Source organism: Pempheris klunzingeri, chromosome 14, assembly GCF_042242105.1.
Source record: "Pempheris klunzingeri isolate RE-2024b chromosome 14, fPemKlu1.hap1, whole genome shotgun sequence".
Lineage (NCBI taxonomy): Eukaryota > Metazoa > Chordata > Actinopteri > Acropomatiformes > Pempheridae > Pempheris > Pempheris klunzingeri.
The window spans coordinates 11,539,663-11,566,753 of NC_092025.1; the positions used below are offsets into that span (position 1 = coordinate 11,539,663).

Below are 27,091 nucleotides of genomic sequence, written 5' to 3' on the forward strand. Positions count from 1 at the left end.
TCATATTCACATGTACACGGCCCCTCGCACACACACTCGCCCTATTGTTTGTTGGCTAGGCACATTTAGTTTGGTTGTTTGTCTGATTTTTGCCATGTTTTAATAAATGTTTTAATCCACATGCTGTCTTCTTTTTAGTGTAGTACAAGAGTGAATACTGCCAACGTCTGTCAAGAACTCTGAAATCCTTCAACTAGCTGTCAACTTTGGATGTAGTTATTAAATTAATTATTAATCATAATACCAAATTGATAGAGACTGAATCAATTAAATTGCCTCTTTTTCCTTGTTTTAAGGAAATGGTGCCCCAATCGAAGTGAACTTGATTAATCAATCCAATTGTTAGTTATCTATAATTATCAATTATTTCCAATAGCCAAAATGTGGTGCAAACCCCAACATATTTTGGTGCCACTGTGTAACGCACAGTACTGAGCACAACATAGATAAAGCATTTAAAGAATATTCAAAGGGTATTTTCAATGGCAATACAAAGATCTGAACATACCAAGCTATTACCTGTTCTACTATACACATGTATGTAATATATATGCACGTTTTGAAAAGCCACACACATGCAGGTTGTCTCTGTAAAGTGTTTTTAATGTCTTCTCAAAACAACAAGAGCCAAAGAGGAATCTCCCCTATGATCTGATCTGACGGTCAAGTGGAAACACATCTGGTCTAAGATGTAAAACTCTAACCCATTCAGCTCCAACAAAAACAATATCTGGTAATGATACTTGGAAAATGTTGCTAAAGAGAAAAGTACATGACTGATGATAGTAAACTGTGTTTGTGAATGCAAACTGTTGAGAAAATAGTCTTGATGAATCACTGTCCTTTGACCCTCTCTAAATCGACTTCACTATTAACAATTGCAATGGCAGTTCCATAGCACACACTCTGACACACACACACACACACACACTTACATAGTGTACAATACAGTGACTGCTGTAGCCTACTGTACCCTATGAGTGCATTGCTTTACAGGTCTACTGCTCCCATTGTAGTAAAATGAAACACCTCCATACTCTTTGCCTGCCTGTGTGTACATGTTTGCATGAATGTGTGTTTATCTGTGCACGGAAAGATCTAATTTTTTTCCCTCTTGGCGCCTTTGAAAAGCCAGCCACAGCTAGAAAATGAATCAATGAACAATAAAAAGCAATAAGCTCTCTCATCTTAGATTACCAAGCTATCATCTTACATCCTATAGCTCCTGTGACACAGGGGTCACTCAACCTCCATGACCAGATTCAAAAGCTGGACTTAATTCTGCCAGTTAAATAACAAAGATTACTTACTATCTAATTTTGTTAATGTCGATACCGTACAACAGCAGAGGGCATTTCCTACTTTATTATTAATCACTGATTAATCACTGCGTCAACTTGTATAATGTTTGAGTCTTCTTTTTATTCACCCCAGCAAGCTGATTTGTTACAGTGGAGATTTGCCTTAAACAAATTAACCAACTGCCAAACACTAGCCGAGGTAACCGCGATCTGCAATGGAAATTACAGATACAAATGTTAAAATATGCCTCACAATTTTAGCAATGGCAAACATTTCAATTTCACTGGCAAGCTTGGGGAGCATCACTGGAAATTAAGCAGGAAATATCTGAGCACAGTAATAACAAATGTGGGGGTGGATGTGCAGCCCTGCTAAAATTCAAATTTTACACACTGACCCTGGTGAAGCATGCAGGTCTATCTGCTGAGGCAGGACATTTCAAATTACATATATTCTCACAGACCTACCTGACTTTGATTGGCAGAATGCAATCAAAGTTTCTCTCTCCCTCTTCTCTCTCTTTCTCTTCTCTAAATGTATGTCTGTGTGATATCTATGGACATATAGACATAGATAAATAGATAGATAGATAGATAGATAGATAGATAGATAGATAGATAGATAGATAGATAGATAGATAGATAGATAGATAGATAGATAGATAGATAGATAGATAGATAGATAGATAGATAGATTTATACACTCATATAAAAGAAATATCACGTTTTAATTCTGTAGGGAATTGAATGAGGATGGAAGTTAGCTACATAAACAGAGAAAGAGTGGGAGGTGACACAGACATTCAAAAGAACTACACAACAAAATAGGAGTTAAGATACAAGCTGTACAAATTACACAATTTTATTGTTTCTTTGATTGCACCATACAAGCTTGACATCAAAGATAAAAATGCACCTCATTTTACAGGCGAGCATTGTCATAATGTTAAACATCCCATTACAAAACATCTTTCTCCCTATAGAAAACGTAAAAAAAACAAACACAAAGTACAACTGCGTATCTCTTGAATAGTCCTGAAAAAAAATTGGAGATGAGTAACACAGAGCTGGATTATTTGGCAGCGACTGTCTAACTTGATCCACGGGGAGCGACAGACGAGGCATTTGGCACTGTCATTGGTCCACAACAGGTCGCAGCGAGGCTCCTGCCAGGTGGCAGAGGGAGATGTACATTGCATTGTGACAAATAAACAACCCCAGACTATTCCCTGGGAGGAGACAGCAAGATGAAGGAGGGCCCTACTGTGCCTTATTTCATCCCATTACGTCCTCCCATGCCCATTCTTTTGTCCTGAACCACTAACACTAAACCACACGTGTCTGCATATGAGTTCATGCAAACTGTCTCATAAGTGATGAAAATAATGTCATTGGTAAGTAAACAATATGGTGTGTATAGGGTGTGTGTAAAAACTGTGTGTGAGTAAGGGTGTAATTTCCCACGTGTTACACAAAATGGAAAATCATTAACAACAAGTGAACACATGATAGTCATCAGTTCCCTGGTAAACACACATACATTGCAATCAATTGCTTTGGATATTTCTTTCCCACAAACAGTGTTTACAGTACTGCAGCGTCCAAAAATAAAAGGAAACTGTTACATTCAAGCATGTCCATTGCTGTGCTTTGGGAGTGATAGCAACATTTTGAACTTCGTCATTTCTGAGAGCCACCTTTGGAGTTCTCCATCCCATCAGCCCACTAGCTTAAGCTCCATACGAGGTGTCCGACATTGTCCAGTGTGGCTGCATTTGAATCATGGGGATGCGTGAAGCTGGGTGGGCGTCCGTGCGTCAGTGCGTGAGGATTACCTGACAGTGGGTGTGGTGGTTATACGCAAGTGGCTAGGCTTGGTGGGGAGGGGAGGCTTGATGCTGCGGGGTGGGGTCTGTGCGGGCGTCGTGGTGCTCTCAGCACTGAAGGCTTTCATCAGCTGAGCCACCCGGCCACGCCCTGCACAGGTTGGTGTGCTCCCTGATGACCCGGTCTCTTCTGAGGCAGCCCTCTGAGACGCTTCTGGTGCACCGATTTCTGAAAAAAGAGAGGGGCAGGTTTCCTTAAGAGCTCTACCATGTGGGTGACAACATTACTGCCACATACAGAGGGGTTTTTGGTTTGTGTTTCAAAATATTGAAACAAATTGAAAAAATATCTGGGAATTTGGATGTTGTGAATTTAACCAAACTGCCTGAGTTGGTTTTTAAAGCAATAATACGATGATACAAACAAATATATTTCAACTTTATTTGTAATTTTGTTGTTATTGGCTATTAAAACACCATCATCATTTAATTTGCATTTTCTCTCAGTTTTTCTGTTCACAGTGTGTTATTGGATGATTTTCACCAGGGAAACTTGTTTACTGTAAACTGCAGCGGTCAGTGTCTTGTCGCAGCAGGAAACACAACACCTTTGTGGAAACATGAGAACATAAAATCCAGTTAAAATGTGGTGTAAAATTTGGGTGAAAATTGGTAAAACAAAAAAAAAGACCTTAAACAATGAGAGTTACACATTCAACACGTGTGTTCTACGGCTGTAAAAGCAGGAAACCATTCTCAGCACACTACTTGATCATTTCCCCTCTCGAAATAGTCTGCCTACATTTTCCTCCACTCTTTTACCTTTTTATTCGCCTCCCTTTATCCCACTCTGACTGAGCAGAGGTCATCCTCAGTGGAAGTGTAGTAGGGACACAGCTGGGTGTAGTTGGTGTGTGTGTGTGCGCTTGCTGAGGTACTGTGTTTGGAAGAGGGTGTAATTGAGGGAGGAATGGAGGGAACAGGAGTAACGGAGGGGAGGGGGGGGCCACAGGGACAGCAATGGAGAGCAGACAGACGCTGCTCAGACACCAGAAGGCTTGAGGAGCCACATATTTTTAGCGTCATCCCCGGGGGACAGAGATATGTGAGAGCGCCCGCGTGCACGGCTAGAGGCAGTCACACACACACACACACATGCACACACCCACACACACACACACACACAAAATAAAGTGAAAACACGCACAAGCATACACACACTTTCTAACAGTTGGATTTCAAAAGACACACGCACATTCTCATGTTACATTCAGGTCTGTGCATGCTCGCACACACACATAAATACAAACATGCACCTTTGCACAGCCCTCCTGCTCTTGGATTCAGTCACGCATGCAGCCATCTCTGACTAACGCCATGGCATAGCACAGAGTCACACACACACACACACACACAGAGGTGGGGTACGGCCAAAACCACACAGGCGCTCCTGGGGCCAGGAAACCTTTAAAGCTCTTGATGTCTTGCAGGCATGAAAGGGAGAGACCTAAAGTAGCCTTTAAGGTTGTGTTATTGTTTATTGTTGTTTACACCCTTTCCCTCCTCGCCCTCACTCTCTCTTGCCCCTCTCCCTGTGGCTCTAACACCTCCATCCACCCTCCTCTTCATCTCTTCCTCTCCCCCTGTCTTGCCCTGCCTTCCTCTGCCCCCTGACCCGCGGTTCCTGTGTTAATGTCCTCTTGCCGCGCTGCGTGGGCTTGCCTCTGATTGTCTCGTTGTGTTGTGTGGTCACCACGGAAACCTTGGATAGGCTCCAGCAATTGAGGCTGACACACATTCAGGCACGCACCGCGCACACACGCTCACACACAGATACGGACAAACACAAGCACACACACACTCATGGTCAGAGAGTTTTTTGAGCTCAGAGCCTGTGTGCAGGTCTGAGTGGAATGCTTAATAGAGAGACAGAGAGATAGAAAGAGAAGGAGAGGGAGAGTTGGCGTTATGGGCAAGGACTGTTATAAATAATGCAAGTACATATACATATATATAAATATATAAATATATATATATACTTAGATAGATAGTGGGAGTATTTCTTAACGCAAAACCCTAACACCTTCCCACAGGTAACTTGACTAACCTGTCTTAACACACCCTAAAGAAATGCTCAAACCCCACGCCTTTCTGCCTGAAACTATCCTCAGCAGCTGCACTCTCAGCTCCGTCAGCAGAAACAGTCATTAAAGCTACCTGCGAAAACACCTATTAAAATGAAAGAGAATCACTCGTCAAGATTGATTAATCTCCCATTTGAGCTTTCGTATGCCACTCCTCACATCTCAGTCCAGCTCGTAAATGTACAGGGAGGACAAAGAGGAGGGGGCGGGAAGCAGTGTCACTGACCAGGCTAGCACAAAAATTAAAGACCAATCTATCTCTTTAAAGACCTCCACGTCTCCGGCAGAAAGAGAGAGAGTGGGGTGGGGGTGGTGGGTGGGGGCAGAAGTGGGGCAGAGGGCAGAATTCCCGAGCAGCATGTCTGTGGACTGAAGGGCAGGGAGGAGAAGAGGTGTGTGTGTGTGTGTGTGTGTGTGTGTGTGTGTGTTGGGTCGGAGGGGGGGCTCCTGTGTGGGGGCTGGGGCCCCTGTCACTTATCAGCTCTGGCTGAGCGTCGCCCAGGGCTAGAGTTGGGAAGCAGCGCTGGAATGTGTGTCCTTCCCTCTGAAGGTGAAGGGAGAGGGGAGGAAAGCCAACCAACAGACAGAGAAGCGTTTACGCATATGATGAATACCACCAGCTGCTGGAGATTGATACACTTTCATGCCCACATGTGCTCAAATCACATGACACAAGCACAAGCTAACACAACACTTCTTTCTGTATTTATAAGTTTAGTTCTTCACTGACTCTACACTATGTGTCCTTTACTTTTGTTTTTATGCAGATGACACTTGACTTCAACTTAGTGTTTAGTTAGCCTCATCATCATTTTCACTTGTTGCAAAGTGAGTAGAGTAGAGCGAGTTTAAACAGATTTTCACCCAGATTTTACACACCATCGTTCCCAAACAGTTATGTTTCCTGCTGGAAGATGACACTGATCATTGCAGTTTTCATTAAATTAGGTCCTGGCGGCACAGAAAATGTGTCAGGTAATAGACACTGAAAAGCAGAATGGCGAGAAAGAGAGAGTAGTAATTAGCAAATCATTTTCACCAAGTAAATAAACAGTTTCTGCTTAGAATATCATTGCTCGGGCTACATGATTTTTTCCCACTGATTTCTTACACTTATTTTTGAAATCAGATTTTTACCTTGACTTGAATCAAAACATCTTCAGACTAATAGTGTCATAGTTTTGAAAGAAAGGTTGACATGATAATTCCTAAAGTTAGAACATCTTGTATTTCAGACAACAATAAGGTAGATTACTTCAGATTAAATAAAAGCTTAGTCTTTGTCCTAGTCCTCAAAAACCTTGACATTTGACAGCTACATCTCGACAATATTCAGATTTTGATACTTTTAATTTGGTGATGCATTTTATCATGCTGTCTCTGGTTTAACAAAACCATCGTTGGTTTTTGCCATGGTGTCCAATCTGATACATCTTCTTGAATTCCCAAGAGCAATACTCCCAAGTTTAGTTTAGTCCAGCTCCAACAGGTACTTGCAAATACTCATGAATGTTACTAAAACAGATTATAGTTCTAATCTATCTAATTTATTTATACTTTACTTTGATTATAGTTAGGTTCGTCTAATACAGCCACAGTTAGGCAACAGCCTCTGCTCACAGGATGCAGGAATCTTTGTCTTTACCCACATTCAAAAGAAAACAGCTGAGGCATGAGCCTTATCCTAATCGGCCTCCTCCTCCCCTTGGAACAAGCTTCCTGCCATTGTCACAGACAGACACTCTGTCAGTATTTCTTGTCCAGAGTCAAGACACATTTATTCAGCACTGTGTTCAGCCCACCTCAACTCCCACCACACCAGCTGTTCCTTTCCCTTTCCTCTCAGTTTCTTTTCCTTTTTCCCTACATTTGCCTTTTATTCGCTGCCCTGGCATTGTCCACCAATCTCATACCCAGACACTAATGTGGGTGCAGGCATATATACAAACACGCCTGTGCTACCATGATTAACTGGAATAGTATCTCTTGGTTTCTTCTCTCTTTTCACATTTTAGTCATTTGTGTCCTGTGAAACGGTTCCTGATCCAATTGATAAATCACTTCCAAAACTCTGAGCTCACGGCACATACCTCCACAAGCAGCTTTTGTACTTGATGGTATTGTAGCACAAATTCTCTTAAAATTCTATTTGATCACGATAGCTCTTTGTTCACTCCAGTCTGGTTCAGTGCAATCATGATTTCACAAATATTTCCAGGATTTTGCCTCTTGGTGAAATTATTAAGGACTTGTTAGCTTTCTTGTGTTTGGCTTCAGAAAAAGATTTTGGAGACTGTTCACAATGAACCACAGACACCTCGTAGAAGGAGAAAAAATAGTTCTAGGATTGATTTTTTTTCATTCAGCTGCCTTTAACAAGTGCGAGAAAACATGCTGGCAAAAGAATACGCTGACACTCAACCTTGAAGAACTTTCTGTCCGTGTGTCATTATCTTGGAGATTGCTGTTGTTGTTGAGTTACATTGACAAGATTTGACACAGACAATTTATCTTATTCTGCATTCATTTAAAACTACTCTACTTAAACATGGCATTGACCCAGCCGACCTCTCACACTCAGTATTTAAAGGAATGAAAGAAGAACTCGACTGGGCCGGTGATGCCTTGTTTTATGTATGTTTTTGAGTCCATCTGTGCATACTTGTTATTATTTCTCAGCCATAGAAGAGACGATGACAGGTTGGAGTCTAAATCTGAACAATACTATTCAGCTCTCCTGTAAAATGGTTGAATACTGAAGCAAAAAATCTTTGTCTTTAAGCTTCTCTGTTGACACCTATTTGAAAAAGCTTCCCAGAGCAAGGTAAGTTCCAGGATCTATTGCAGTGTGTTTGCAGTGTGAATGTGTAGGATGAATATTTTTCCAGCAGAGGGACCCTATGGAGATGACATTTTCTACCCAATTGAACTTTTTTTTCCCCCTACAGTATCATTCCTTTCCACTGGATGGTGCTAACTTCACCCTCACATGACCAATTTCCCTGCATAACTGGGTCACTGTATGGTGAATGAGTGTTTGGTCAATTCATGAAATTGGGTGCTGTGTTCAGACAGGAAGTCTAGGAAGCACAAAGATAATTCAAACAAGATTCAGGCAAGTAGTAATCTCCACAACAAGCCGTAAGACCTAGAAAAACCATATCCACATCACAGCCCGAGATATCTGCTGTGAAGAAAAAGCCTGAAAAAGTCACCATCTGCACAATGAACCTCTACATGGACAGAGGCTGACATATGCAACAGACACAAAGAGAGGAACAAACAGAAAAAATCCCAACGGTATCTGAAAACCAGTTTAAATGTAATACTTTAAAGGGTGCAGTTAACTGGCGAGTGTTGCCAACACTCTCCCATCATGCCTTTGTGCATCACAAAGTTACCTGTTCTTACTGGTTTAATGATGGGAAAAGACTGCCAAATAACACAAACAGCACTGTGTAAGGCCAACAACGGTTCCAGTATAGATTAAATGATTCAACTCTCATGCGCCTCTCTTCACGTGTGCTCTAAACAAAGAGTGCAACCCATCAGAACGTATAACCTTATCTACACATACTGCTGAATCTCAGATTTATGGATATTATAATGTTACTAAACTAACTTAAGGGTAAAAAAGGAAGTAGTTTTAGTAAGAATGGAGTGCACACTAAACATGCCAAATAACTAAATACCAGAGAAAAATAGGAGATTTCAATATTTAAGAGTTAAATATTGCCATTCACTGATAAATACCAGTGTTAAAGGCCATAAAGTTTTGGGGGTTTGATGTTGCTCTTTAATCCCACATTAAATAGAAAATCATGCAATAAACACCTGAAAGATCTGTGTTAAGTCTTGTATTAGTCTCTGGCACGTGACTTGTCTGATTAAATGACCATGCACCTCAACCAATCTGGAGTGTTTACTGGCAAGTTCACTCCTGACATGCACCAACGACAATAGAGAAGCTACCAAACAAGCAGGTGTGTGGGAGCGATGTGGTATTGCGACACAAATCCCAGTCGCATAAGCTTTTTTCCCCCTCTAGGCTGGCCTCGTTTTGCTCTGCCAGTCCATAAAGATTCCAGCGGGCTGAGGCACCATTTGGCGAGCACATTAGGTTTGGGGAAATAAATCCTTCTTCCTGTTGCAGTGCTGAAAAACCCATCTAGACCAAACTTTGTTCAGACTGGCTCTGCTCGGAGGAAGCAGTGGGAAAGGGCTCTCTTGTTGGCTCAGTGGCTTGTGGTGGTGGTCATGTAATCTAGTTACAATATCGTGGGCTCAGTTTTCATTTGGATATCCCAACTTCAGGGACGTCCCTAAGAGCTGTGTTTCTCCATGATGACACCAGCCGTCATTAATGTTGCTGTTTGTGTATTTCCCCTAATTAGCCAGCATTGGCTCAATTAACGGACAAAATGGAAAAACATATCTAAAACAATACATTTTCATTTATTTATTTGTTTAAACATCAGGGCCACCGTGTAGGATTACCCACGATGCTATGCTCGCTCACCTTTCCCACCCTTTGATTCCTGGGGCTTTTGAGGTTCCTGTGACTGCAGGCCAATTTTGGTGGATGTTGTGGCCGTTCCAGGGTCTATTTTGACAGTGCTGCTGGAGAGCAGCGATGGTGCCGCAGCGGCCAGCTTCAGATTTGCAAGGCCGGGTCTTGTGTTGACAGAGCCTGGTGTTGCATTTGCAGAAGCTGGTCGCACATTGACAGGGCTAGCTCTCATGGGAGGCCTGGAGCAGATGGAGGGCTGGGGAACTGACTTCTCCTCAGTCGCACTGGCTGACTTCGACTCGGGCTGCGGAGGGAAGAGTGACAAAAGAGGACAGAGGAGTGCGATCAGTGTTGACAGCTAATTCACATACAGTGGAATTACTGTCATGTTCGATTAAATCATTGGATAAATGATTCACCAAATTACAGTTCCCCAATGACTGCACCGCGCCATAATGAAACACACAGAACTATGACCACTGATTAAGAGTTTAAGGATGTGTGGAGAGAAAATTATAAGGTGACTTGGAAATCAAGCTGCCTCGCTAATCTTCCCTCCTGATCTTATGCCGCCTTCTTAATCAACAATCTCACTCTCTCCTCCTCTCTCAGGCTGACTTCTTCCCTCTTTAAATCAACTGGAGAAAACCTGCAGCAGCCAACCGCTGCTACATCTGCAGCACCAAAGCAGTCCCTTCCCGTTTGAAGACACAAATCACTCTATGTCTACAGATGAGACATTCAACAAAATAATGAGTCTTATAAGGGGAGGCTTAGGCCGTGATTGCTTGGCTGTAAAACCGGCCAAACCTCCTAAGGTGTGAGTGTTCAATGAGTTGTGTTGGGGCCTGTTAATGGAGAGTGTCTGGTATAGATATAAGAAGTGAGGGAGAAATATTTCCTTCTGTGGCAAAGAGGAGGGAAAAATAGAGAACAGAGGAGAGCTCACGCGCCCAAACCTCAGGAGACTATCCCACAATCCCATCCATCTGCGACTGACGCATTCTCTATCTCTGGCGTTTTAATTCCCTGATCAAGTTCATCAACCATCTGTTCTAGGGCAGTCCAGAAATCCTGCCTTGCCTCTGTGATTCAGCTGTTCTTGCAGCGCGTGTCACCTGCACACACGCACACACACACGTGCACACACACACACACACACACACACACATTAGCGTGCACATAAACAGAGAAAGAGAAAGAAAGAGAGGGGAGATAGAGAGCATACTCCCCAGACAACCCAAGGCTGGAGCGATGATGGAGCCAGTGGGAGGACAGTTCAGTTCAGCTGTTCCCCAGAGAGAGCCACGAGGGGTGCGGCAGCTCTCCTCGGCAGAGTGGGAGCACAGAGAGGGAGAATGCTGGGAGAAAGATGATCTGTAGAGCGGCTGGGAGTGAGGGGACAGCTGGCCTAACCACCATTTCCTGTTACTCACAGAGGGTGGGACTGTCATGAACAGACACGTAGGCACTCTAAAGCCACATTTGAAAGATCTGAAGAGTGGATCCCCACACTGTTAAACACACCTTCCTGAGATATGTGAGAATTATTTTAAAATGTGTTGTCCGGTGCAGATGACAGCAGAAAATAAACTAGTCTTTGCTTCCTAAACCATCTGGAATCTATTCTAAGCGCAGTGAAATCTCCTAAAAGCTAAAATGGGATTGCAGCAACAATTACTTTAATTCACAAATACCTTTTCTCCTGCTGGAGGTGATGAATGCTCACTCACTGACACCTGTGGGTTTAACAAAGACATTACATGAGTGTTACAGGCCATGATGCAACCCCAGAGCGCAGAGCTCAATTATAGCATTCAGTGGCTCCAACTCACCGGCAGAGGGAGTAAAGTGCTTGTCTCCTCACATTTCCCCTGTTGGGAGAGACAGTGCCATGTTAGATGATACTAGAGGAGACACGTCATCCTCCTCAACTGTCAGTTCAGTACTTCTGATGAGCAGGAGTTTAATTAAAAGGTAGAGAGGAGTTAGAATGAGATGTAGGAGTATTACAAACGGTGAGGATGTAAGGACATATCTGTACTGTGGATGCAGGGATGCAGGAAAATCAGTGACTGGCTGGGATGCTCGTGTTTCCACTGAGTGAGCAGCGTGCAGCTTTAGCTCAGAGAATCATCGTGGCCAGATGAGACCGTCCACCCCGGCTCGCTCTGGCTCAGTGTGTGCAAGGTTGCCATGACAACGCAGCAAAATCTCTTTTTAAGATAGCGTGAAAAAAGGAGACACCCCACCCCCCGCCCACCCACCCCAACTCTAAAATCAACAGCTCCCACACCCAAAATTTCACCACCCTGGAAACTATCCACAGCAAGGGCTTATTTCGACACAAAGCAGAGGCTCAAGCTGATAGTGATATATATTCACTGGGGATGGAGTGATCTTCAGCAGCTACACTCAAAGCCCTAATTGACAGTTTTCACAAACTGCACTGCAGGTAAGAGAAGTGAAAATGAAGCGACGGAAGTGTTATGTTTGAGATGGAGGTGTTAAATCGAGCGGATGAGACACAAAAAAAAAGATTTAAGGAGAGGAATATGATGACTTTGGTGTAAACTGGCAGGGATTCTCAGTCTCTTTAAATGCCTTTATGTGTTTACAGTCACATACACACTGGTAAATAGCTTTAGCCAATAATGATTTTCCTTCATCCAGCTCTTTTTGGCTTTATCAAAGATTTAAAAGAAAATGGTTGAGAGTAGGAAATCCATCATCTTGAGAATCACTATGACAAACAGCATGAGTTCATTTTTTGGGACCAGAAACAAAAACAGCCACACACCTTTAAATTCAGTGAGATTCCAGGTCGTGTTTTCGGAGGGAGGTTCTCTCTCTCTGTTCTGACAGGTTCTGTGGTTTTTATGCTCTTCAGGATGGTTTGATGGCTAGAAAAAGATAATCAAAGCCTGTCATATCTCTCTAAATAAACGGTACTTAAATTCTCTTGCATGCTATATCACACCAGAAACTTCAGATAACCCTTGAACACTAATACACTGACACACAAATAGATCATTTCACGTCACATATTGTTGACTGCCTGTAATCTAACAAATTCCTGTTTGTCTGTTTCATATTACAAAGGTGTGTTACTATGCATTGCTGTGAAGACTCTGCGCCTTCTTTTCTCCGAATCCTGAGCAGATGAATTTGGAGCTCAGCTCATCCACCTCCCCGATCACAATGACTGACACATCTCCATCCCGGCCGAGCAGCCAGCTCACATTCTTACTGTTGGCTAGAGGAAACACACACACACACACACACACACACACACACACACACACAAACACAAACACACAATATATACATGAGTTAATTGGCCATTAAAACACTGGGTTAACATGTTAATAAATGTAAAAGAATATGACATGTGATATTCTCACAGGAAAGACATTATAACAACACTTGACTTGCTCGGTCGCTTTACAAGTAGTACTTTCTCTTTGAGACTGTAGTCATCATTTGTAAACAATTATTCTGAAATACTGTACAACACAACACATCTCAGATAATCAGTCAGATAATCAGTTGTAGATCTGGACAAATTGAAAGAAAACTGTCAACTCATCACCAGTGTGTCTAACAAGCTGAGGCTGCTGTTTTAGTGTATATACAGACAGACAGACAGACAGACAGAGGGGAGCAACAGCTGGTGGGGCCTAAGCATCGGGTCCCAAATGTTTGAGAAAGGACATTCATATAGATGATATACACACAGTTGAAAAGGAAAAATCCTGTCTTTGTTTTGTATTAATATACTTGCGAACACCTTCAGTTTCGTTCCCTAATTCCTAAATTCTCACATGAAACTGTCATTTAATTCCCACCTTAAACCCAATCTGGTGCTACACTCTCATTTGGCTTCTCCTCATCACCTTTCTATCTTTGCGAGCACAGCGAGCCCTCATAAGCGTTCAAGAACAACAGGGCACACGCAGAAATTTCATATTGCGCAATGCCTCTGCCTTGTGACAATGTGTGGGAGCATACAGGAGCTACTTTATAGAGATAAACCGGCTGACGTGGGCTCGGAGGGTGAGAGCTTGTTGGGTTGAGAGCAGGATAACATACTTTCATAGTGAACTGGTTTTGCCAGCCTGCCCCGTGGATTGCATTGTAGTAGGGCATACCGGGGTGATTACGAAAACACAGCAGTCAGAACATACCTTAGTAAACAAGCTGTGATTTCAAACTGACAGCTACAAACCACATGATTACTGTCAGGTGCAGGTGACACGAATCCTGTCAGTTGAGTATGTGGACATCTAGAGGACGCCATATTGGACGTATTGGCACAACTGGAATAGACAGTGTAAAAACTCTATTCCAAATGGAGCGTACAATAGTGTGGTGCACGGTCAAAGTGAACTGAATAATGTTTCCAAAATGAGCAAAGATAGTAAGACCAAGGTTACTACTCTAAAAACAACTGCAGTCACTGAAACTCTACGATGAGCTGTGCAGTTTGTCTCGGCCTCACGTGACATAAACACATCCAAACAAACATGTCAGCATAGGGAACTTAAAAACACTAATAATCATAAAGTCAGCCTAACCACAGCAAAAGTCCCATGATCAGAAGAGGCCGGGGGCAGAAACCGTGCTGCTAACAGCAGCCGAGAGAGACTGCTGGCTTCATTCGGTGCATTAAAAAAAAAAAACCACAACTCTCCCACAAGGCCGTCAAGATAAGATCAAACTCTCTCTTTGTTTTTTTGAACACATACATTTCCTGCATGCTTCCTGTTTCACCCCCTGCTAATTGTTTGAAGGACTGAGTCTTGACTCACTTCCTATTTTTACACAGAAACATGAACTATCCACCATTTCCTTTGCACTGTGGACGAGGAGCCTGCGTGGAGAAGAGTTGAGACCATGTGATCTCAGCCTGCAGTCTACATCCAGCCTCCAAAGGACAGCTGCATTGGTCATTAAGAGATAGAAAGAGCTCTGTTCTCTCACTCCGCACCACAGTTCATAGTGAGTGCTTTGTTATTAGCCAAGAAAAGGCAGATCGCATTACTATGTCAATCAGAGTTGCTCTGCCGACTGTTCTGTGACTGTTAATTGGCTTTAAGTCATATTCAAGTGGGTTTTAAGCAACTGCTGCATCCTTCAAATCCTCTGTAGTTTGCTTTGTCATAGTAGTCCTTGTAAAAATAGAGCAATTTGTTTATGTCAGTGTCATTACACTGGGCATTTCTCACACCAGCACTTGCTACCAGCAAAGAGAAAATGCAGACAGGCGAGATCCTGTGGTATGCGTCAAACCAGTTTCGGGACAGACTAGCGGCCTCCTGAGTTTCTGGTTGTTTTGTTTGGGTTGATTGCCGCATGTACACTGCTGGCTCCAGCTGCTGCTTTTGAGCTGCAGCCACTTCCTGATAAACCCATTCACCATTCACGTCGCCCTGCGCATTTCCACCTCGCGGGGACTCTTTTTCTCGTGTTGTCTGTCTATCACGCCGATGTTTTCATCTGCCATCTATTTTCCATCAAAATCCGCATTCCAAACATAAGCGACGTCTCTGACCCAGTGAATATTCTTCTCTGTCGCTCTTCATGCTCACAGTGCGTAGTGTGACTGGGAACAAAATGATCTAAGTGAGAGCCTGAAAGCAAAAATCTGTCTGTGTGAACTCATACATACACTGACATAATGTTCACCATTATGGCAATGCAACACTTCTTGATATACGCCTCTTATAATACATTAATTTCAGAGTGAATATTACTTTGCCATGACATCTACTTTACTTGTGTAAATGTTAACATCGTCTGTGAGTGCGATGTTGACATTAATTCTCCAGCACCGTCAATCAGCTGTAACTGTTTAGGGCTTCAGATATAAATAGAACTTCATGGTAGTGAAGCATAAATGGCCTTTGGTTTCTGTCTGTATATCATGCAGCATGTCAGCATAATCCTCTTCCAAGCCTCAACTTCTCCAGCATCACAGACACACTAATGTGTAGCAGCTGGTTTTTGTAAGCCCAAGTTTGCATTTTAGGAAACTTTAAACTTGGAAAATGGACTTTCAGGTAAATGCTGTGCCTGTCTTGGCAAGCAGCTGTTGAGATGACGGGGAACATGAGCTGCAGCAGCGACAGTGTATCCAGCAGCACAGGATGTTTGTCACAACCAATGCACACATGCTTCTGCAGTGCACTTCTCAAGGCCTATCAGGTAGTTCACAGCACACTAAGCAAACATCTTGGCTAAAAGGGTTCACAATGTAATCCTTAAAAGGAAAACAGATGGTTTTCTGCCATAAGCTTTGTTTAAAATGTCAGTGTGCTTGAAAAACTTGAAGCTGCGCCCTGTTGCGCTGGATAAACAGGAAGAAGAGAAGTTAACAAAGGTGAGGTGCTGCTGATGCATTGGTGAAGTTACCTTTTTTTGGCTTTGCTCGCTTGCACTCAGCGCCCCCCGCTTCTCTCTCCAGTTTCTCCTCCCGCTCCTTCCAGCGCCGCACCTGCTCCTGGCGCATTTTCAGGAACAGGGTCTTTTTCTGGTCCTCATTGAGAGCGTTCAGCACATCAGGGTCGATGTACATGTCCTTTAAAATCTGCTGCAGCATGTTGGCGGCTGAGGGGTGGGATAACTTGGTACCGGCTGGCCAAGAAGTCGGAGGGAGGAGACGCTGTCCCAGCTTCTTGAGGTGGACAGTGTTGGTTTATAGTCTCATGTCCTTAGAAGAAGACTTTCACGGCTTCTTGATCCTAAAACTACTCCTCTATACACACATAACCTCTTCTTCATGAGTCAAGCCGCATGCTCCTCCTGATGCACACTTTTGTACATATTGTACAATCACACACACACACACACACACACGCGCACCCACACACACACACACACGCACACACACACACACACACACACACACACTCTTGTTTCCTGTCTGTGTTTTCCTGACAGTTTCCCTACCCTACTAAGATGTCAGTTTCCTTTGTCTTTGGAGGTCATCATTGGGACAATCTATGAAAAAAAAGAGCACACGTGTAGCAAAGACTAAATTGTTCCCAATACATTTTCCTGAAAGTTGCAATGTATATATTTCTTGATCCCACCTTTGTCACATTCAAAAGCTTGTTTCCTCTGGTCAATCCTTAAGAAAGTCTGTTTCAGTCGGTTATCTTGTCCCTCCCTTCATGAATACGGAAGAGCCCAAACCCTGTTTCTGAACTGACAGAAGGACTCTCGCCCAGAAAGGGAGGAGATTCCAAAGGAATGGGACTGTTTCTGTCATCACTGGCCCACCTCCCTCTTCCCCCTCCCTAACACACATCCCTTCCCATACCCATGTTCCTTTCTTCCCCCCCCCCCAAACTCCCACAAGATAGCGGCTCCATTTTAACATGCTCAATTCCTGGTTGTAACAGGGGGAGAAAAAAAAAACGACAGGGTCATAGCCCAGGCCAGCATGAGCCGCTTTCTCTAACAAGGGGATTGCAATGGACTCCTCCAGTCACAGTGGGTAGTTAAACAATGGCTACCACATAAGCAGCACTTGGAGGGAAAGAAAGCTTGTCTCAGACAGAGAACTATCACACTGGTGGAATACAGATTGGTGCCCACTAAACACATTGTAGGGTGCACAGAAGGAAACCCGGGGAAAGGGGGAATGTGAACAGAGAAAGTAAGTGATACAAGACACGAGGGAGGTGTGAAAGAAGGGTAGAATTTGCTGAAGTACTCACAGTGGGATGTAGACAGCCGCTCCACAGCAGAGTATGCTAACTAAGCTGAGAGAGTCAGAGCGCCTGTGGGTCCTCCTCGTCTTTGTGTGTATGACTGGGCTGATGACATCACAGCATTCCATAATCTCCCTCCTTCTCCCTCCCTCCCTCCTTTCCTCCCTCCCTCTCTCTCCCTCTCTGTATGTCTGACACACTCACACTCACACACACTCGGGGTTGGTGGATTCAGGAAGTTGACCTCACACATTAAGAGAAGAATCTATAAAAAAAAAAAAAGGAATAAAAAGCTCTGTTTTCCATCACTGCTCTCCCACCCACTAAACTCTCCCAGAGAATGTAAAAATAAAGTTGGTGCAAATATGGGACAGCTCTTACTCTTAAATAGACATTACAGTTGTTTTTCAAACTTCAGTTTGCACATACATGTACTTAATTTAAACATCAAAATATTAGAGAGTAATTTTGATCTGTTTCTTTCATCAAATCGTCATTAGTCCGCTGATATATGGCACATACTCTACACTCATTTTCTCATTTTGCTTCGTTCTTCCTTTACAGGATGACTTTTTACATAGGAAATTTGAACGAGGGATGTCTCGATATAATGCCTGATGCTGTGAGATTAAGATGCTCAGGTGGTAAATGTAAAGGTTTTGTTTGAGGACCAGTTGAGTAAATATTGAAACAGTGGACTGAATTGTATGTTGTGATCCTAAATTATATGTACATTTTGCCCAGCATCGTAAAGCTGTTTACTTTCCCTTGTCTATTGTTAATTCTATCACACTGAACCCAAAAGCAACTTTCTCCTCTGAGACTCCTCTCGTCTTCTCCTCACCGGTTCATTTATAAGTAAAGAGCACTCTCTAGTGGCCACCAGCAGACAAGCTTGCTATGAATTACGTCACCACTAAAGCCAATGCTGGACTACTTCAAAATAAAGCACTAAATCACAAAGCTGAATGAAAAAGGCAAAAATGTAAAAGCCAAAGCTGCATTTCTGTAAGGTGTTTCAGCAGCACCACCCCAAACATACAAGCACTTGTGCACAGAAGGTAAAAAAAAAAACAAAAGCAAAAGGACGTTGTACATTGTAGTAAGCTATTGATGATACATGGTGCCAGGGAGCGCTCAGGTGCAGGTGACCATGTTGCAGCAGCAGTAAAACCTGAATGTGATCAAGCTAGCAGTGTGTTGTGTTAATCTCTCTGAGCTGCATTCCTGTTAGCAGCCATTGCCATTGTGCTTTTAAGTGGCATGACTGAAAAACTATCATGGACGTGACAGGATTTCTATAGCTTTTCATCAACAGAATGCAATGTGCTTTCACAAACTTAGTCTTGCTTTGACTGCATACAATCCATCACCACTTCTGATGTGCTGCACTTGAACTTCCAAAGCCGCGATGACCTGAACCAATCCTCTGTGTGGGTTTCTTGGATGCAGAGCAAGCTCAGACTCTGAGTTGGCATCTGGGCTGGAGTCCATCTCAATTTCGCACATCCCCTTTGGTTTTTTTTTCACCCTTCCTCCTGGCCAGCAGGGGGGCCGAGGGGCTGAGAGACCATTGACTTCACCACAAAGCCCGAACATAAATGTGTCCAGCAGAATTGCCCCTGAGCATGTGCAGACGCTGCCCTCTGACCTCTCTTGAGAGTGAGCGGTGGTGGTGGAGGATACAAACTGAATTCATCCATATATTGACGTTTTTCTAATGTGGCTTCTTCTGGTTGCTGGTCGAAGAGACTGGACAGGAGACAGGACAGTTTCATGTAATGAAAATCTTCTCAACTCGGCCACGTGAACGCCTGGCCTATTTTCAGTATTTACAATAATTAAAATCTTCTACAGCATACCACTTAATGAACGTGCACTAATCCGGTAATCTAACATGAGGATAGAAATCCTTGTAAGTAAATTTAGTAAAATTAATAAGAAGTAACCTAAAAACGTTGCTGACCTACTTTTCATTGCTGTATGGCAAACCCCAAAATTCATTTCAGATGAAAAATGTTATTTGCGTTACAAAACTCGAAAGACACAAAGGATCTATGGGTCGTGATCGATAAGCTCTAAGTTCTTTAGTATTGTACGAGCATTAAAGCAGTAGTTGCATACAGATGATCACAAATTGCATAGTCAGGATGATTAGAGAACAAAGTAATGCTTTATTTTACAGCCCGGTGTTACACATACAGTACTAATGTAGAAATCTCTAAGAAGAAATGAATCATCAGGTACTTGTCATTGCAAAGTTTGTATTTTAAAGGCTGTAAAATTAAGCGTTAGTAATTAGTATCATTGCAAATGTAGAGTCAGACATTGTGGACAACACTACATCAAAATTCAACATACTTTCAGTATCAGTGAATTGTAGACATTTTGGGAAGTTCTTTTTTTCCAACAAGAAATGAAACATAAAAAACACATACATTTTGAATGTAGATTTTCCCTCGTGGGTAAATTAAATTTATTTTTTTAAATTTGTCAAATGTACATAAATTATATTTAATGCATCAAAACCAAATAAGCAAATCAGATACCCTCTTTAAAAAAAAAAAAAAAAAAAAAAAAGAACCAACATAAGAGAGAACGACATTCTTTGTTGAGATCATTTAAAACAAGTATTGGTCAGGCATTTCATTAACCTGGGAAAGCAAAGTGCTACACACAACAACCACTGAAGACAGTTCACCATACACCTTAATGAGGATTGGACTGAAGCACCTTTTCTTAGCTTAAAGCTAAAAATCGAGATTTCACTGTTTTTTTGGGGGTTTTTTTGTTTTGTTTTTTTTCATGAAGTTTTCCTTTTCACAAAAACTCCATTGTGTGTTTACAGTCTACCTTCAACAACCCATAAGCCGAGTTTACCCTTTTCCTACAGAGACGCACACTTGCAGTGACATTGTTCTATTTCAAGTTAAAGTACGTATGTGAACTGCTTAACCCAACAGGCTGCTAAGGCCTTGGTTTTTACTATATTTTCCTCTAGCATGGAGATTTGAGTGCAAATAAAGGCATACAACTCCTTCATGAGAAATAAACATGGAATTCAGCCACATGCTTTCAAATAGTAATCATATATTTAATTGATATACATATATTGCCACCATTGGCACATACGATATTGCACACAGTGATGAAATGTTGCACAGAAAAAATAGATATATTTTTTGTGGGCGAAAACATTCCAAAATTACAAATAATGTGGAATAACGCTGAAAAGGTAAAACTACGTAAAACAAAAAAAACAAAACAAGACATGCTTGCTGCTCCCCATTAATTGAGCTACTTACATCTTACACAGAACTACCCAAGCCATAGAACGAGCATTTCAAAAGGGGGCTTTCCCATGAACTACTAATCATTTGAGCCACTACCGATGTTCCCAATCAGCCCCTGCTCTCTCTCTGCTAATGCGCTTGGCTTGTGAAGAGCCAACTCTTCTGCATCATCTTGCATCTAGGTGACCACCCCCTTTCCATGTTTACATGTAGGCCGATACCTGGATGGCTGGGGAATGGGGATGGCAATGAAGTCGGGGGAAGGAAGGAAGGTAGCAGAAAAAAGTTAAGAATTCTGCTTCAAATTTTTCTTTAAGAGTTTGGTAACAAACCCTTTTAGCACCACGAGTTGTGCACTAGCACACAAGGGGGCTGAGACACGAGAATGGATGAAAGAAAGAGGAAACGATAACAAAAAGAAGCCAAACTGCGATCCAAAGCACCAGGCCAGCGTGTAAGCATGCGGAGTGTGTAAGGCACCAGGTTGTTTATATGCTGAAGAGGATGCTCCCAATCGGGTATCGTTTAGGCTATACCACAGGCTCCAAAAATAGGTGGTCAAGGACAGTCTAGTTTGCTGGTTTCCAGTCAATCTAAACACGGGAGCAATCATTTAATTCAATGCTGAGGTAAATCTGACATTATCTGATTGTTGTCAGTTTCTCTGGAGTTTACTGACAGAGTTTATAAAACTGCTATCACACATCTATGAGATGCGACTGAACTGGATTAGAACCAGTTGTTTTTCCGTGTGGCAGCCCAAATATTTACAATTAGACCAAAGCAGAATCTCATCACCCCCCTCCCGACCCCCCCGGTAGATATTTGGGCTTACAAATCTAAAGTGGAGCCATGAGTACGTATCCAAAGAAGCCCCACTGAACTTCACATCTTCAGATCTAAATCTCGGAGGGATGGGCACATCCACTGACACGCAACTTGGGGGTTCACCAACAGGCGAAGCGAAACCCTCTTCACCCTGGCTTAGCCAAGCGTGCTCCTCAGTGGCCCTCCTCATAGTGTGATGGTGATATTTTCATTACAGTTCGCAAGGTCGCTCCTTTTACAATCACGCTTTGATACAGTTTCCACTACATCTACTCCAAGCCTTTGGATGGAAATCACTCGGTACTCAAACTTGAGATTCGTACACTATAGGCAGATAAAGATACACATGGAAGGGTCCTTGAGCCAATATTTTGGGAGACCAACGAAATCTATCTTAGTGCAGATTAACATGCAGCAACAGCACTCCTTGGCACCATTCGGACTTTTATGAACTGAACAAGATCACAAAATGTTTTCAGACGTACCAACCAGTGACGCTCCTGTGAATTTTGCCTCTTATTCTTTTTTTTTTTGTTCTGATGTTGTTTCAGACCACTGAGCCGATCAGCACAGTATGTGTGGGGCATTTGTCTTGTTAAGTAATCTGCAATTCCGGCCATTTGCTACATGTTGTCACTGCATTTCCTCTATCAAATACACATTTAGTACCTTTAAAATGAACACATTGCATTAACAACGAGACACAAAGGTAGTCTATAATATATCCATCTGCATGGCAACAATTTCAACTGAAACAAAATTACAATATTAATATTTCTTTGAATGCCTCTGGCAAATGTCATCATGTCAAGATCCATTGACCAGTTCAATATATTTGATTTATATGCAATGCATATTGCACAACAAATAGAGCACTTATTTCATTTCATGAAAATGCCTATATGTTCCTTTTATACTGCATGACATCTAACCGGTTTCCGAAGCAGGCCTAGCCCTCATATGATTCATGTGTAAACACATCTCTACTCACAGGTAAAGGTAAATAGGATGGCAAGTACATGTGACAACCTTTTACAAAGTTTTTTTGAATTTTGGTTTAAAAATTAAACTATCTGATTTGTGCTGAAGTCATTAGCTCACATGTAAAGGAAACGCTTTTTCCTCGGAACTCGGCAATAATCCCATTTGAACATTGCAAACACTTTTTTTTTTTTTTTACAATAGCTTTAACTGGTACAAAAGTTTTCTGTTAATAAGGGAAATAAACACTCAGTTCAATATTGTTTGTCAAGTAGGAAACAATGTTCAAATATAATGTTATTACTTTGTTTAGCAGCCTGTTACTGTATTAATGGTGGATAAGTGGGGTAACATCCAGCGATGAGTGACAACATGTCATAACTGTCAGGTTGTGGAGGTTTCTTATATTGTGGGTGATGCTCCCTTGGAGTTAAACCATTACAGTTAAATCTTTAGATTTCTTTCTTTATACAGTAGAGTTTTTAATTATATTTCTCTTGTTATTCTCATTACTCTTGCATCTTTTTTTGCACTCTATATCAATCCTCGTCTCCATCGTCCGCCTGCATCTCCTCTTGTTGCTGCAGCTCGCATGCCCTTTTCTCCCGCTGTTTCTCCTGGATCTTCTTCATCTCCTCGGCGTATTTACTGAAAGTATTCCCAAATTTGGACCACACTTTGTAGGGCACCGTAATTGAGTTGCGGTACGTTGGCTTCACCTCGCTTACCCTCATGAACACACCGTACTTATTGGATCCGACGTCGAAGAAAAACCGCTTGTTGTCCACAGTCAATGACGACCCTTCGGGCAACTCTGCAGGTTCGTCCTCTACACCGTAATCGTCAATAAGTTTAGCCAAAGCGTCACGAAACTCAATAAGTCCCTGGGCAGGCAGAGCGATCGTCTGGCCTTGCGTGGATCCCAACCCGGGCCCCCGGTTAACGGTCTGTCGGATCCTCAGAAACCGTCCCCTTTGGTTCTCTTTCAGATCCATATAGTATTTCCGATTCTCTCGGACCAAGAACTCGCTTTTGAGCGCTCGCCGGGGCTCGTCTTGTACCAGTCCCGGGTTGCTCGGACCCAGCTGGGCATAATGTTCGATGAAGTCCCCCAAGTAGTCACGGAACTCGACCGCCACGGACATGGACAGAGTGAGGCGGCTCTTGTTTCCACCGGCCCCGACTTCTGCTATCTTTAAGAAGCGGCCTTTCGCGTTCTGCTTTACGTCCAAATAGAAGCGCTTGTTCTGGATGTCAACCCGCTTCGACGCCAGCTCCTGCGTCTCGTGCTGGAGGCCCGCAGCCGAGCCCGCCCCTCCTGCCGCCAGGTGCATGGAGCCGAAGCCTGGGCCCGTGGCTGCTCCTCCCTGCTCACTTCCACTGTCTCTGTCCGCCATGATGCTGCCTGCCTGCCTTCTCCCTCTGTCTGCTGCAAAGCCACGGCCAGCCACAGCCAACGCCGGAGCTCTCGCGAGATCTACACAGAGAGGTATATAAAACACAGGCACGGGGGTAGGCAGGGGTGGTGAGAGGGATGGAGGGGGGATTTGCAATGCGGAGCGAGGACGATGTGTTTTCTCCCGCAAGGTGTGCAACACTATGAGCTGTTACTGAGATTGAAAACGAAACTGAGAAGAAACGCTCTTTTCGCAGTGTGTGCCGAGGTTTCGATTCTCAGATACAGCCTCTGGTTATGGTGGTGCGTTTGGTGCCTGGAAACACCCCAGCTTTGCCCTCTGTTTTAGGGAGAGAAATGCATGCACCGGCTACATGAGTATCTCTGTGCACTTTTAATGTGCAAACCACGCATTAGCTGTGGCATCCTGGCACGAGCACACACAGTTTATTTCAGGTGAGTGAGAGGTTAGTTTACGGAGCAAAAATTGGGCCAAAGTCATGACTGAAGTCATAAGAAAATGGCAATCAAGTCTTAATTCTTAAACTTTATATTCTGTCCACCAACTTGAATGTATTCTTAATATTCCACGGCGTTGTGTTAGCAGTAGTGGTGAAATGATATCAACAATAACCACTAATAGCCCACTAATAGGCCTGTGAAACCGACGGCACAGGATCATGACATAATATAATAAATAGGTCCACTGGTTCAAATAGTCCACTTTAACCTTCTTCAGATTAATATAGTAAATAGCACACACTGAAATGCCACAGCATTGTCATGACATTATTAATTTCAATTATTTAATTCGCAGTTCTCGGGTGAATTAGGCAACATTTTGAAAGATTACACTAGAAATCTGCGCTCACGCAACTCAAATTCAAATGTGCTTTCCTGGCGTGGCGGTGGAGCGCAGTGATGCCAAAGCATGTCGGGATAAGGGCAGAGGGACTGACCTATGTTAATGGATTTAGGACCAATGTGTTCGCCACATTGCGCCAACTAATTGATGTCACGACCGCTAAGTTTGCCAGTATACTTCCTTCCAGTTGGATCAAAAGTGACAAAAAAATATCCGCCTTTTTTAGTGAGATTACTCACTGTGTGCTGCAGCAGAGGCCCTCTGTGATGTCAACTGTGTGGTCTTTAATAGCAGCTTATCATAAAGCAGGAGCTTCATTTTTATCTATCTGTGTTGGAGAGGCCTGAGAATAACACCCATCATTTGTTGTGCGCTTTATTTAGACATTTGGAGGCTGCAGCACTGACTGACATTGTGTGTGTGTGTGTGTGTGTGTGTGTGAGTGTGTGGGAGGGGGGGGAACCCTCCCCCCAAACTATGCCCATGTTTAAACGTGGGCCCACACAGTCACATGCTGTCAGCCCATAGGCCTATTACAGGCCCAGGCGATGATGTGCTCTAATTGTTGCTCACTTCCAAGGCCACTGGCGAGCTCACAGACAGCTGATTTTGAGAAATTCACAATTTAATTATCCTAATCTGGTTTTGCTTTTATTTCTGCTCCACTTGCGGACTCATGCCGACACATTTTAATAGGCTACACACAACATTTACCTGTGATCGGTCACAAATGCGGTTCCCATGCAGGCGGTACTTTGTCCACAGTAATTCTTCCCTCTGGGCCACCTGGAAACACATTTGATTGCGCAGACCTTTCACTCACAGCATCTCTGGGCTTCACACAGGCCTTTTATTTAGCCCTAAATGCGGCTGTGCCAGTTTGCTATTGCAACATCATTTCTAGGCGTGTTGTTGCCCTATTCCTCTTAAACAACCCTGGGAAATCATCCGCTGTCAGGAAAGGATAAATAAGGTTATTGTTCTATTCTGGAAAATCACTGAGAGAGTGACGCCTGAGATTTATATGAGTCATTAAACCGACAATTTGTTTGCAAGTAAAAACGACTAAATGGCCATTTTCTTATGATGCAGCATGGGGTTTACGCAATAAATTAAAATCTGAATAAGAGAATGCCATGAATTTCAACATTATCATACCAGAATTTGACGCCTATTTTTAGACTGTTGTAAAACAGCCACTTTTTGTAGGACTCTCCTGAACATGGATGCTGAACCTCCTCCTCATGTGCTCTTATATGCGTTCTTGAAGACCACGTGTGTGTGTGTGTGTGTGTGTAAATGTGTGTCCTCGAGGTCTGGATAAAAATGATGGCCAGCAGCTTGATTGGACGCCTGATTCAAAATTCAATATATTTGTTATGCACTGCACATACATTCATCTTTAAAGGGTGAGCGTGATCCTTCACATTTATTTCGCTCAAAACACGTCGATTATTCTGAGGACAGATGGGCCAATTGTGTCATGTGGTCTGTGGTCAGTTTTTTGGGTATTGTTTCAACATGCATAATATATATATATATATATATATATATATATATATATATATATATATACTTTTCTTTATAAAAAATGAAAAAAATCCACATTAACAGAGTTGTTAGGAATAAATAGGAGACTGAGTCACTTTTCAGCGTGGACATCTCCTCAGTGAAGGCGTCCCAAAGACTCTCTGAAGGCCTGGCTGGAGTTCAGTAACACAAACAAAGATAGTCTCCCCCAGAAAATAAAACCTCTTCACATTTATAGAAGGCTTTTTTTTAAATTCTTAGATACTTATAACTCCGGGTTCTGGTCAAACGTTGAAATAATAAGACATGCCTATTATTTCAGATGCTTTTATGCCAAACGTTGCTTTGCTGTTGCATAGAAATAAATTTAAAAATCATTAATAACCTTTCATATATAATAAAGATTCCCACAATTCGTTGAGTACAACACTGAAATAATCTTTTAAACATTTAAAATAACATTATATCAAATGGACTACAGATTGATTGATATCCAGAATGCTGAAGAAAGGCAAAGATGAACTCATTATTTCCATTTTATTCTTGTAATTATTAGTATAAAGCAATGAAAAAAAACCAAAGTAAAAAATATCATCGCATTAGGCAGGTAAAATGTGTTAATTAATTTGTAATATAAGGACCATTAATTAACCTTTAGCCTGAAAAACGCTGTAATAAACATGTTAAAAAATAAATGAC

At 42.5% G+C, this 27,091-nt stretch overlaps 2 protein-coding genes across 3 annotated transcripts; both read right to left on the minus strand.

Annotated features, from left to right (window-relative positions):
• Positions 1 to 2,147: 2,147 nt before the first annotated feature.
• Positions 2,148 to 17,588, minus strand: LOC139212960 (SH2 domain-containing protein 4A). 2 transcript variants are annotated; one of them, XM_070843544.1, is made up of 8 exons: positions 17,506 to 17,588; positions 16,196 to 16,783; positions 12,893 to 13,037; positions 12,582 to 12,684; positions 11,617 to 11,655; positions 11,479 to 11,520; positions 9,791 to 10,085; positions 2,148 to 3,356 (listed from the first exon to the last, which is right to left on the minus strand). In XM_070843544.1, exons 2-8 carry the CDS (start codon positions 16,380 to 16,382, stop codon positions 3,133 to 3,135), a joined length of 1,035 nt encoding a protein of 344 aa, XP_070699645.1. In that variant the 5' UTR covers positions 16,383 to 16,783; positions 17,506 to 17,588; the 3' UTR covers positions 2,148 to 3,132. The 2 variants fall into 2 exon arrangements, with proteins under 2 accessions (XP_070699645.1, XP_070699646.1); XM_070843545.1 differs by lacking the exon at positions 17,506 to 17,588 and adding an exon at positions 16,876 to 16,953.
• A 2,102-nt stretch (positions 17,589 to 19,690) lies between these two features.
• Positions 19,691 to 24,033, minus strand: puraa (purine-rich element binding protein Aa). Its single transcript, XM_070843831.1, has one exon. It carries the CDS (start codon positions 23,996 to 23,998, stop codon positions 23,141 to 23,143), a length of 858 nt encoding a protein of 285 aa, XP_070699932.1. The 5' UTR covers positions 23,999 to 24,033; the 3' UTR covers positions 19,691 to 23,140.
• Between the last annotated feature and the right edge of the window lie 3,058 nt (positions 24,034 to 27,091).